Raw genomic sequence first — 14,170 nt, 5'->3', positions numbered from 1 at the left:
AAAGAACGTGTAACATGCATTTTAAAAAGCAGTATTTTATGTGCATAGGTCTGTGGTCACTGCTTTTCAATTCAATTCAATTCAAAAGTGCTTTATTCGAGTATTACTCATAAAAGCAGACATACAAACACATAATAAAATGCAATTAAATTACAAAGATCGAATATAACATAAGCACATTGAGAATAAAAGAAAAATACAATACATAACAGCATACTTCATACAATCACAGGTGCAAAGTTCATTTAGTAAAATCAGGTTTAAAAACAATCCAATATCACTATTAAAAGTCTAAAATTCATAAAATTATTCATCCAAAAAGACACCTCGCGTGGGAACAGAACAGAGAATAGATAATCTAGCAGTCTCTGTTCGAGTAAGCAGAGAGTAGTTACCCTACTAGCAATCTCTGCCTAATTACCCACGCCCACCCCAAGTACTTTGCAGTCGCTATTATAATCCAGGTTAGGGAGGTAGATTTTACAATACGCAAGGCTACCATACTACTTTTAGTACCAAGATTTCTACACATGGGAGCCAACCAAACACGTCTGGGAACGGAATATACATGACAGGAGAACAAGAAATGACCTAGCGTTTCCTTTCCTTCCCCACATACTGGGCAAGTAGCTGGACCTCCATCTCTCCACTTTGATGTTTAGTTGCGTAGGGGTAGAGAACCAGCCCTCATTTGGAAAAACAGTTTCCTATCCATGGGTTTCGTTATAAAATCCCAGTACATTTCATACATAGGAAACAGCTTGACTTCAAGGAAAGCAGTAGTCATTGACCCATTGTTAGTACTAAGCAAACTCCTGTTTTCGACCCGTTCCCAGAAAAGATTTTTTATAAATAGCTTAGATGGGAAAGATGACCCGGCTGGATCGGACCACAGTTCATTTAGTCCTAGTTCACATAATGCTAGTTTTAATGATTTAAACCATCTAATTTTATTAAATCGGTCCGCTTTGATAACATCAGCGAACCCTTCTGCATAATGTGACAACTCAGGGGTGGTCCAGATTCTACGCCAATATAATATCGGACGAAGTTTACACATTGCCGAGATTTCTTTCCTGCCAAGGTCATATCTAAGAGGCAAAAGGGGACTGCTCTGTGGGGTGCCTGTAAGTCTCCGAAGGAAGTTATTTTCCGATATCTGTAGCTCCTGGAGATTTTCTTGCCCCCACAATTCAGCCCCATACAATGCTGACCCTATTGCCTTAGCCTCGTATATGATCAAGGGAGGTTTAATTGGTTTGGGCAATGATTTACTGTGCTCCTTAATGATGGTACCAGCCAATTGCTTATGTCTTAATACTGCAATATTTAAATGTTGGTTCCATCTGTTATCATTGGAAATAAGAATCCCCAGGTAAGTAAAAGAATTTACTACTTCAAGGTAACGCCCACTCATGGATATTTTAGATTTAAAATTTCTATAAGGGTTAAAAACCATGAGTTTTGTTTTAGCTGCGTTTACCTCCAAGCCGTGGTCACTACAAAACTTGTCATAGATTACCAGTGCCTTTTGCAGGCCGCTTGGGGATTTCGATAAAATTAAGGTGTCGTCGGCGAACATTAAAATAGGAATTTTTACACCTGCGAGAGAAGGAGCATCCACAACCTGAGATTGCATACGGGAAACAATGCCATTAATAAAAAGGGTAAACAATGTTGGTGCCATTGAACAACCCTGTCGAACCCCACGCTCAACAGGGAAATCGACAGTGTCGTTTCCATAGCCACCCCATTGGATTTTAGCGTAAGTACCCTCGTGGAGTCTTATGATCAAGGTCAGCAGGGTCTATGGGACCCCCAAAGCTGCCAGCACTTTCCACAGTTTTGCCCTAGGCACCAGGTCGAATGCAGCCCGTAGGTCAACGAAGGCTGCATAAAGACTACCTCCACCCAGTACCACAGTCCTCCACTGAATCAATTGGAAACGGAAGACCTGATCCACAGTGCTGGTTGCTCTACGAAACCCAGCCTGAAAAGGAGATAGGACATTCTGCTCCTCTGCCCAATCGAGCAAATTGTTAATAATTACACGCCCTACAACCTTTTGAACAGTGTCAATTAAGCTGATAGGGCGGTAATTACAAGGTTGGGCACGATCTCCCTTTTTGTGTACCGGAATAATGACAGCACCCCGCCAGGATACCGGAATTTCAGCACCCCTGGCAATGTGATTTAGTAATAAGCAGATGTATTTACTCCACCTATCGGTGTCATTTAAGAAAACATCCGCGGGGACTCCGTCGATGCCCGGTGCACGGCCACTGTGAACGGATTTCAAGGCGAGCAGCACTTCACTCTGAGCAAAGGTGTCACCAACAGCGAAAAGATAAGTAGGACAGGAACTGTTACCGAATTGGGCCCCAGAAGAGTACTGTTCACTAAAAAATTTGACCCATGCATCATGGGAGACATTGTTATTGGGTGCTTCTGGAGTCCTTTCGTGACCCCATTTGACAATGTGCCAAAATAGTCTAGAGTGTTTACGATCACTTGCACATTTCAACTTCTGCCAATGGGATTCGTCCCATTCTCTTTTTGCCCTAGCAATACAACTTTTATAGTGCTTCCTAGCAGATCGGATCTCACCCAGGTTGTTGCTCTTAATGGCAACTCCTAGGTTGGATCTTGCCGCCCTACAGTCATGATTATACCACTTTGCAGCTTTATATGGACAGACCCTCTTATTATGTACAGGTTTTATGAAGTAACTTTTAACTTCATTAAAGAGAGTCGTGTGTGCTTTAGTTATGTCTTCATATCCCTGTGAGGTCCCAGCTGCGCTCTCCAGAGCCGCAATTGCCTTGTCTGTCGCAGCTCCTATTTTTTCGAGGACCTGCTGGTCTGTCCTAACACCTGACCACCTTAGCCTGCGCATGTTGTTAATTGGAACGATCGTCGAGGGCAAAAGTTGGTCACATGGGGTTGGTGCTATTACTTTAAACGACCACCAGTTATGAGAGACACATAAAGGGTCATGGTCGCATTCTGGCCTTGCTGTTACCACCATGTCACTAACAGATGACCATATAGATATGCTGCAGATGACATAGTCAATACGACTTTTGTTTCGCCCGTTGTTAAAAGTCATGGCAGGGACGCGATCTGACTTGGTTCGGCCATTCAAGGCTCGTAGCCCGTACTCCAGGCACATTGCATTTAAGCCTAGTATGTCAGCCGTCCAGCGAGTTATCGGAGGAGTGTCTATTGTGGGGATATCCCAAAGCTTATCTTCCTCTACCCCAAGAGGGGAGTCACCAGTGATGAGAGGTTCAAAAGTGCGATTTAAATCGCCTGCAATTAAGATGTTTTTCCCTGCAGAGTGTATCTCTAAAAGATTAAAGAGACTCAAAAGAACCTCAGATTTACCTTTATTTCCACCTCTAGCGTAGATGTTATAAATATCTATAGAGATGGATAGATCGCTAGTGAGTCTGATGAGCTGGATATCTTTTTGGTCAAGCTCCACACATTTTACAACAGTTTTTAAAGACTGCCTGATCCATATAGTAAGACCCCCCATCGGACGCCCTTTAGGGCCCTTAGAAGCAGGAACATAAAAATGTATGTACCCCAAAGCAAAAACAGGGTCACACGCCCAAGTCTCTTGGAAGATGCAAAGATCGTACTTATTAATAAATCCAAACCAGTCAGCACAATCCAACTTGGAACATAGTCCAGCCACATTCCAAGACAAAAGACTCCCCGTGTTAGTTATCATGACAGAACTAGGGCTTGTAATAGTCTCATGCATCCTCTTTCCACCAATATTGTTACAATTAATATTTTCATTGAGTAGGCCTACTGGATCCTCAAAGGGGGACCCCTTAGTTCGATCTTTAGTTGAGTAGCTGGCCACACCAATAATACTTTCATCACAAGCAATCAGTGGCATAGAGTTACAAATAGGTGGTTGTCAGTCACAAGCATTCAAATTTGATAATGCAGAGAAACGATTTTCCAACCCCAAGCCCCAGTCCACCGAGGCAACATCCTTCCTCCCCCTCTTGGTCACAATGTTCCATTTGGTTCTCAAAATACTTGAATTTGGACCACTTCCCTTCCTTGGGTAGAAGAAGTCCAGAGTTAGTGGAACTATTGAAGTTGATCTCCGCTGTGGTGGTAAAATGTTGGGCAAAATATTAGGCAAAACCCCAGGGTCAGAAAAGTGAAGGACAACACATTCCCCCTTAAATTTTCTGACCCTGTCCCCAATCCACTGAACCCTTCTCGCATTTACGAGCTCTTCCGAGAGTTGCTGCTTTCCCCATGGAGAAATTACCATGTTGTTGGTCAGCCATGATAAAGATTTATTTATTAAGGAAGATGTTTCGTGTTCTCCTTGGGCCAAGGGAGGGACATTAGCAAGGACAAGAACCAATGGGGAAGCTTCAACTACAAGCTCAAACGTCCCTTTCTCAGTGATTGGGTCAACAACCGCGGGAACTAAAATCGGAACATTAGGAGCATCACCAGGGAAGTTAATCTTGGGTGCCATTGAAAGATTGGATAGAGGGGTAGGGATAAATCCGCTATTAACTACAGTGGCTGGTTTGCTCAGAGTAGACTCGATCCTAGAAAAAACAATTTCCGGGAGTTTGCCTACTTCGGCCAGAGTTTTTTCTAATAGACCTTCTAATCGGTTAACCTCAGAGGTTAACTTATCTATTTTACTGACCAGAGGTTTAACTACACCTTTAATTTTTGTTTCCATCAGTGACAATAGCTTGTTAAATTGAGCATTTGAAAGTGTAACATAAGCCTCACTTGTCAGATCAGCCTCCTCTGCCTCAGAAAATTTCCTCGGAAGGTTTGCTACTTTATTCTTGGCTGACCTTAAGCCCTTCCGTTTTGTCGTAGCCTTTTGGTTTTCCCCGTTAATCCTTGGAACTAAAATAGGTGCTACAGGGGAGATAGGGGACTCATTACTGGTGGATATCTCTATTAAAGCTTCATTAGCACTAATGTCTTCAATACCAGCGACAATACCACTAGGCTGGATAATGATAGTATCAGGAAGAGAATCAAGCATTTCACCATTTGAACTACTATTTGTCTGAAACACAAAGGGATCATCTAGCTCAATATCAATGAGGGGAGATTGGGTAGGTGATTCTATTCCCAAGGAAGATCTCCTATCACTGTTGATTCTTTCTACAACATGTACAAGATAGTTGTCAATAGTGTTATTAGGAGTAGCTTGCTTTTTCGGGGGCATATTTCTCTAAGCACAACAGATACAATTGGATGCAAAAAATAATAATATCCAAAATGTACTGGAAACAGCAACAAAGTATATATCGCATCAAACAAGAAACCGGGCCCAACCCAACCTTGGCCAACCTCGGACGGCCTCAGACGGCCCGCCCTTTGTCCGGGCTTCGTCCGGGCGTCCCGCGACGCGGAGGACAGCGGCAATTTCAAGCGCCTCCGGGCGCGGTGACCCCAGAGATGTTTTTCCGGGTCGCTGGGCAGTCTGGGAAATGTAGTTTCCCTCCGCTCGGCGGCCGCGAGGAAGACTCGAGCGGCGGCGGGAGGGAAACCAACAGAGTCCGACGTGAGGTTCTGGCAGCTCAGCACCCCCAGGCAAGTTGAAGCAGGTTGTGGCAGACACCCGCTCCACCGAGGACGGCGGCAATTTCAAGCGCCTCCGGGCGCGGTGACCCCAGAGATGTTTTTCCGGGTCGCTGGGCAGTCTGGGAAATGTAGTTTCCCTCCGCTCGGCGGCCGCGAGGAAGACTCGAGCGGCGGCGGGAGGGAAACCAACAGAGTCCGACGTGAGGTTCTGGCAGCTCAGCACCCCCAGGCAAGTTGAAGCAGGTTGTGGCAGACACCCGCTCCACCGAGGACGGCGGCAATTTCAAGCGCCTCCGGGCGCGGTGACCCCAGAGATGTTTTTCCGGGTCGCTGGGCAGTCTGGGAAATGTAGTTTCCCTCCGCTCGGCGGCCGCGAGGAAGACTCGAGCGGCGGCGGGAGGGAAACCAACAGAGTCCGACGTGAGGTTCTGGCAGCTCAGCACCCCCAGGCAAGTTGAAGCAGGTCACTGCTTTTGTCACAGAGATTCTTTTGTTAGTGTGCACTTCATAAGTGACAATCGTAATCTAGCAGAGGGACCTATAAACTGTCATCAAAGAGCTGCTAGCAAACTGCATGGTACCAGTTAGTAACTTATGTTTTTTCCCAATCATTCATTATCCTGATGCTGCAAAAAAATTATTTGGGTGGAAATACATTTTTAATGTTAAAGTCACTGCTAGCCACTGTGTTGTGTTCTGAATCCTGAGTTTGTGCTTTTCCAGACCAAGCACTCTTTAAAAATACCTACCAGTATGAATGACATGTGAATACTATACCTTGTAGTCCCCTTTACCTTATGTAACATTTTCTATACACTGATTTGCATGTATGATTCATTGTCTCTATATGTGTGTGATGTAAAGTGCTAACATCCTACAATGGTATGAGAGATGCTGTAAAACAAATGAAATACATGTGACAGAGGGGCCATTCCTTCAATATAAAATACTACGGGCCAGATGTACGACCCGTTTTTATTTGGACAAACGGGTTCGCAAACCGGTTTGCGCATGCAAAAGTCTATTGGGCCATGTACATAGCCTATTTCGCAAGTCGCAGTTTTTTTGTGACTCGCTAAATAGGTTTTGCACCTTGCTATTTGGAAGAGGCATTTCCTTCCAAATAGCGAGTCTCAAAACCATGTACAAATGTTTTGCAACTGCAATTGCGGTCGCAAAACACTCGCAATTACCACCTACTTCAAGTAGATAGTAATGCATTCGCAAATGGGAAGGGGTCCCCAGGGGACCCGTTCTTCTTTGCACATGCATGCAAAATTATTTTTTAAGGACAGGCAGTGGTCCCAGGGACTACTGCCTGCCCTTAGAAAATGATACAAAACGTTTCATTTTCTTTTTTTTTTAATGCTTAAAAAACGGTCTTCATTTTATTTTTCAAACTGCTTTCTTTAAAAGCAGTCCCAGACATGGTGGTCTGTTGAGCCCAGCAGGCCACCATCCCTGGGAGGGCTGGCAATCCCAATGGGCTCGCAAATTGCGAGTGGCTCATTAATATTAATGATCCTCGCAATCCCAAAGAGTGTTAAACACACTGTTGTACATTTCATTTAGCGATTTGGAATTTGCCACTCGCAATGTGTCGCCAATTGCGAGGCCCTAAATGAAATGGTCGTACATCTGGCCCCAAAATCCTTAGTACTTTGAGTATTTGTTTTGCGTGCACACATGTTTTTTTTTCGAATTACTGTTATAATATTTGAAATTTTAATCATACAACTTGCTTGGGGGTCCCTGGCTTCCAGCAGTGACTCAATGGGGGTCCTCAGGAGTCAAAAGTTTGGGAACCACTGATATAGAGAGTCAACTTCCTACAGAGTCCTAGACTCTTTTTAAGAGTTGGGGACAGTAAAGTTTGTTATCATGCTTTATTCATGTGAGAAAAGTTCCCCAGAGGATCGCCAGGTACACAGGAACAGACTGCACAGCATCAGCCCGGTGTGTTCATAAATACAGAGGTATTTCATCGTACTGGTATTTATGGCACGCTTTCTATACTCCTTGAGGGACCTAAATCCCTTTTCTGGGTGGTCCAGTTCCATCCTCTCTATAGCACATCATATCGCTTGCGAGGCCATGAAGTGTCCAGTTCTCATTGGGGTCATGGACGCCCTTCGGAGTGGTGGTACCCAATGCATCAAGGATGCTGCACATAAGTATGGATGTTGCAGAGTGTGAGAAACACGCGCAGGCACTTTTTATTGGAAAAGGAGTTCGAAAATTGTATTAAGATATGGAGTCTAACAAAGGTTCATTGTTACTACAAGCTCTGCCATGTTGCGTAACGTCCTAGTGTAGACAAGGAGATACCCCTGACCTTTGACTTTGGTGTTGTGCGTCTCTAAGGTGCACTTGACAGCCGCTGCCCTGTGGGTAGTTGTCTCCCTATAATTACCCTACAGTCTTACTGGGCCATGCAGGGCAGAGTTCGAGTGGGTACTGCTTCGCACGTTCTCAAGTGTGTCCTAATTCGCTCTCCATGGTTACTGTTTCCAGGGCAGCGCAGCGAAGAGGCGGATCCTGACATGGAAACAGAAGAAGTTGACACGGGATACGGGGCGGACGATGCCGCCGCGGACGATGCAGGGGACACACAGATAGGTATGTTGATGGAGGAATAGATTACCGACTGCTGTCACTGAAGCAGCAGGAGCAGTGCACAGAGCTGCCCTCTTCAGCTGTCTTTCAGTTAGTTTCTATCTTTCACTGCCTTTCCGCGCTGTGGCATTATGGCCTAGCAAATGTTATCTTTGTTCCGAATAATTATTTGACGTTTTATTCTGATAAAATACTTGTACGTGTTTACAGTTGATTTTATTCTGCACATTTTGAGGCATTAACAGCTGTGTAGCATCACTATGATAGTAAAACCGGCCGCAGAGTCACAGTCCATTGTAGAAAACACCGTTAAATGGCCTGCTTTATCTCACCCTCTGGTTTTGGCAACAAATGAGCGCGTTGGGATTAATTTAAATGAGGATTGTGAACACACAATAAATTAAATGTCACCAATTCTTTTAGCATTATTTCCAATTGATGGAGAGCTCATGTAGCAATAAATACATCAACGCCGAACAGGGGCAAATACTTGACACGATTCTAACCAAAATGTTATTGCAACTTTTTACAAATATTCTAGTGCTATACGTACACCGTGAATAATGGTTACATATTTCTTAGATCCACAAATAAATATGTATATGGTATTTGGATGATTGAAGATGAACGTTCATGTGATAAATAGAGCAACTACTATCACAATGTAAAAAGAAAACTCAACAGAACAGGCGACCAGAGAAGTCCCCCAGATGCCAGTACAACAGAAGGTTGAAAAACCGAATAGTTAGAAACCTGGTCATCATTCCTGCTTGCGAAGAAACATTAAATAATCCATTCCAGTCTCAGGTGCCCATGTTTATTAACACTGGTTCCTCAGACTGTCTTGCCGCTGACACTGTGCCCACATTTCGGTCAGACAGACTCTTCTGTACTCAACCATCACTCATCACGACCTGCATGGGCGTCTTTGGATGTCCTTGTCCCCACTGGCAACAGCATAAAGTGCACCAACCGCACCCTCTAGAAACACACCACCCTCACCTCCATGGAGCACCACACCTTCCTCTTCTCCCTCTCAGTAACCTCGTGTAACATTCTCTTGTATTTCTCTTCTATCTCTTCTTTCTTCTATTTCTATTCTACTCCTTCACTTCTTCTATTCTAGAACTCTGATTGATTCATTCTTCTCCACTCGGTATATACCTCGATGAAAAACCGGGCACCTGATCAACGGACTGGCTGAACTTGCAAAATCTTTACTGAGAAAATCACAGAACTCGTCACAAGTGAATCTTTCAGCCATTTCATTAATATTTTCCTTGGGGAACACAATCTCTATAGAAACGCATCCATTAAGTCCATGAAGAAAGCACTGTTGACCTGGACCGGTAAACACAAAATATCATGCCCCTGAAGCAATCCATAAATATTTGAGTAAGACTAAATAAAACCGCAGATATACAAGTGCTTGCATGTCCTCAGGTCCAGATTTTAGGCCCTACTTGTAGCATTTAAAAAAACATTTTATAGCCAACTTTATTGAAGGGTTTGCGGCAAGACACATACTATCACAGAGCACAAGAAAAAACTGCAAGTGTATAACAGTACAGCAAGCCCAGACATCAATATTTCAAAATGTTATGTTATGTTATGTTATGCACATTTATTAAGCGCACAGATGCTCCAGCGAAGGAGCGTCCTGGCGCCCGACAAGGTAGCAGCACAACATAACTAGACAATACCGTGTAGTAAAAACAGAATTAAGGGAACAAAAAAGTTTTAACGGCTCGGCGGAAGGAGAGCAAGTCACTAAGGGCGCGAATCGCCGGGGGAAGGGAATTCCAGAGCGCTGCAGCGCGGACTTGAAAAGAACGACCACCAGCCCTGCTACGCTTGAAGCGAGGGACGACCGCCAGTTCGAGGTCTGAAGATCTTAAAGGCCGGACCGGAACATAGCGGAACAATAAATTGGAGAGGATCGTAACCGAGGATCCCTTGAGAATTTTGTAGGCTACACAGAGGGCCTTGAACCAAATCCTCTGTGCAATCGGAAGCCAATGCAGCGAACGCAGGGTGTTAGCAGTAGAGCAAAATCTGGGTAATCCCACGACAGCTCTCGCTGCGGCATTCTGAGTGCGCTGAAGACGGATAATTTGCGCTTGGTTCAGTCCCACTAGGAGAGAACTGGCGTAGTCCAGCCTAGAGATCACGATAGCCTGAATCACAAGTTGCCTAGTGGAGGCACTGAAAAATTTTAGCACGGGGCGAAGTCCACGCAAGATGCCAAAACAACACGCCGCCGTATGCTTGGTATGACAGACAAAGGCAAGATTTGGATCGAGCCATACCCCAAGGTTTTTTAACTCAGAGACCGGGGTTGGCGTAGGGCCCAGGTCTGCCGGCCACCACCTATCTCCCCAGAGTTCCGTTTGTTTGCCAAAGATCATGACCTCCGTCTTACTTGCGTTCAGCTGGAGACAGTTGGAGGTCATCCAGCTGGCGGCCGCCCGGAGTCCTTGTTGGAATCTGGGGGCATCCACATCCGCATCCCCGCTGATCGTGACCGCTAGCTGGGTGTCATCGGCGTATGACACCATAGTCATACCCCACTGCCTGACTACCTCAGCCAGCGGTCTCACGTAAAGGTTGAATAACGTGGGACTCAGCGAGGAGCCCTGGGGAACCCCCAGATCCAAAGGGTGGAATTTGGACTGATAAGGCGGAACGGCCACGCAAAAAGAACGGTTGGCAAGAAAGGAACGGAACCACTGGAGAGCAAGGCCGGTAACACCAGCTTCCTCCAGACGAAGCAGAAGGATGGGGTGGGACACGGTGTCAAAGGCGGCGCTCAGATCTAATAGCACCAGCGCCGCCGTTTGACCCGCATCTAGCACGGAGCGTAAATGCTCCACCATATACAGTAGAGCAGTCTCCGTGCTGTGCCCAGCCCGAAATCCATTCTGCGTTCTGTCCAGGATGTTAGCCTGAAGAAGATGGTCCGAGAGGACAGAGTTGACATTCGCCTCCGCTACTTTAGCCGGCCATGGAAGAAGTGAAATTGGACGGTAGTTCTCGGGCTTGTCACCGTCCAAAGTTGGCTTCTTAAGAATAGGCATGACCACTGCCTGTTTCCACTTAAGTGGAACTACGCCAGCTGCAAATGACGTGTTGATCAGAGAGCAAACTGGCGAGATACCGTGCGATGCTAGATCTTTAAACAAAGCCGGCCGTAACGGATCAGCCGGTGATCCTGACTTCAACTGTTGGGCCAGTTTACTAAGGCTTTCTGATGTTAGGCTCGGGAAAGAGTGTAACACATCCAAGACCAAAGGCTTAGGAGGACTGCCAGCAGAGGGGACAGTCAAGGGAAAAGCTCTGTAGATGGCATGGACCTTCTCCAGAAAGAAATCCGCCAATGCTTCACAATGTGCGGTGGAGCTCTGATGAGCCGCAGTCACCTTTTTAGCGGTTAGATCTTTCAAAACCTTAAAGATAGTTTTGGAGGGGTTAGTACTGGTGCGAAATTGCAAGGCGTGATAGGCCGCGCGGGTTCTGCAAACTGCACGATGGTAAAGTTTCACAGTGGCCGTGTACAAAACTTTTTTGTCTCTGTTATAAGTTTTGCGCCATTCCCGCTCGGCACGCCTACAGGTGCTTTTAAGCGCCCGCAGCGAATCATCGTACCATGAGCTTGGATCCCTTGTCCCACATTTGCACGAAACTATAGGAACAAGGGAATCAAGAGCCCTAGTAACCCATTCACAAAAACGATCATAGCCCACATCCACCGACTCAATTAGTCCTAGCGGGTTGGTGGACAAAAGATGGAAAAAGTCATCAAGTTTCAATTTATTCCAACACCGTCTAGGAATAGAGCGCACCATAGGTTTAAGTTGGGGCGCAGACAGAGGGCACTGGATACGTACCAAATAATGATCGGTCCAGGCCAGCGGGGGAGAAATGGAAATACTGGCTTCCGCTAGATTAGTAAAAAAAGGATCTAATGTGTGACCACCTACATGAGTAGATTGCGACACCATCTGAACAAGCTGGAGAGCCTCAAGGTCTGCAACAGTACTATGCACCGCTGGACTACACAGATTGTCGAAATGGAGATTTAGGTCGCCAAGAATGGAAAAATTGGAACAACCAACTGCCAGCGTACTAATGGCATCTGGGAGGGCCATCCTGAAGGCCGCTTCATTCCCAGGAGGGCGATAAATCAGTAGGCCCGAGAAAGCAAAGTTGGGCGTAAAGGCGATTTTAAACATCGCGCTTTCACAGCCAGAGATTTTTTGCCCTTCCCAAACGCACGGGTAACAAGACTTAACCGCAAGCGCTATCCCCCCCCCCCTCTAGAGGCTCGGTTGAGAGTATACACCGAGTACTCGGGCGGGAAGGCCAAGTTGACAACGGCCGTATCGGCGTCTTGGAGCCAGGTCTCAGTCAGACAAAAAGCGTCCGGCGACTCCTTACCTATGAGATCAAAGATGTCTTGATGATGTTTGACCATCGACCTAACATTGAGGTTCCAAATACTGAACGATGGACTTGGGCTATCTGCCACAGCGGCAGACTCATTGCAACCCCTTCTTAGGGGGGCGGGGAGGGCGAACATCCCGCATGCACATGAGAACGGGCCGCTCAGCGGGCCGACCCGCGATGCCTCACAGGTTGCATATAATTGGCCAATGGCCAGCAGCGTGTCCCTGGTATAACTCAACATCGTGTACCTCGGGTCGTCCAACGGTAAAAGCCAGGGTCCAACCACGTCCACCACGTCCTGGCGCGGACGGGCGCAGACGGGCAGGACTCTGGCACGACTCCGGCCACGCGACAAGGTGATAACCCTGACCTTTGACTTTGGTGTTGTGCGTCTCTAAGGTGCACTTGACAGCCGCTGCCCTGTGGGTAGTTGTCTCCCTATAATTACCGTACAGTCTTACTGGGCCATGCAGGGCAGAGTTCGAGTGGGTACTGCTTCGCACGTTCTCAAGTGTGTCCTAATTCGCTCTCCATGGTTACTGTTTCCAGGGCAGCGCAGCGAAGAGGCGGATCCTGACATGGAAACAGAAGAAGTTGACACGGGATACGGGGCGGACGATGCCGCCGCGGACGATGCAGGGGACACACAGATAGGTATGTTGATGGAGGAATAGATTACCGACTGCTGTCACTGAAGCAGCAGGAGCAGTGCACAGAGCTGCCCTCTTCAGCTGTCTTTCAGTTAGTTTCTATCTTTCACTGCCTTTCCGCGCTGTGGCATTATGGCCTAGCAAATATCTTTGTTCCGAATAATTATTTGACGTTTTATTCTGATAAAATACTTGTACGTGTTTACAGTTGATTTTATTCTGCACATTTTGAGGCATTAACAGCTGTGTAGCATCACTATGATAGTAAAACCGGCCGCAGAGTCACAGTCCATTGTAGAAAACACCGTTAAATGGCCTGCTTTATCTCACCCTCTGGTTTTGGCAACAAACGAGCGCGTTGGGATTAATTTAAATGAGGATTGTGAACACACAATAAATTAAATGTCACCAATTCTTTTAGCATTATTTCCAATTGATGGAGAGCTCATGTAGTAATAAATACATCAACGCCGAACAGGGGCAAATACTTGACACGATTCTAACCTAAATGTTATTGCAACTTTTTACAAATATTCTACTGCTATACGTACACCGTGAATAATGGTTACATATTTCTTAGATCCACAAATAAATATGTATATGGTATTTGGATGATTGAAGATGAACGTTCATGTGATAAATAGAGCAACTACTATCACAATGTAAAAAGAAAACTCAACAGAACAGGCGACCAGAGAAGTCCCCCAGATGGCAGTACAACAGAAGGTTGAAAAACCGAATAGTTAGAAACCTGGTCATCATTCCTGCTTGCGAAGAAACATTAAATAATCCATTCCAGTCTCAGGTGCCCATGTTTATTAACACTGGTTCCTCAGACTGTCTTGCCGCTGACACTGTGCCCA

General features: G+C 45.9%; 1 protein-coding gene across 2 annotated transcripts in view; it reads left to right on the top strand.

The window, feature by feature from the left end:
• The window catches only part of LOC144828629 (uncharacterized), a 160,888-nt gene that overhangs the window by 123,212 nt on the left and 23,506 nt on the right, over nucleotides 1-14,170 (top strand). The window contains exon 3 of one of the 2 annotated variants that reach the window (XM_078686981.1): nucleotides 8,110-8,214. In XM_078686981.1, the coding sequence (XP_078543107.1) occupies nucleotides 8,110-8,214 (105 nt within the window). Of the gene's footprint in view, nucleotides 1-8,109; nucleotides 8,215-13,204; nucleotides 13,312-14,170 lie in introns of those variants that run through there. The other variant, XR_013610499.1, reaches the window with a different exon arrangement.

The sequence above is a fragment of the Lissotriton helveticus genome, chromosome 4_1 (assembly GCF_964261635.1).
Source record: "Lissotriton helveticus chromosome 4_1, aLisHel1.1, whole genome shotgun sequence".
Taxonomy (NCBI): Eukaryota; Metazoa; Chordata; class Amphibia; order Caudata; family Salamandridae; genus Lissotriton; species Lissotriton helveticus.
Note: the sequence above shows the minus strand (reverse complement) of the source record. Positions and strands in the feature narration are given on the sequence as shown.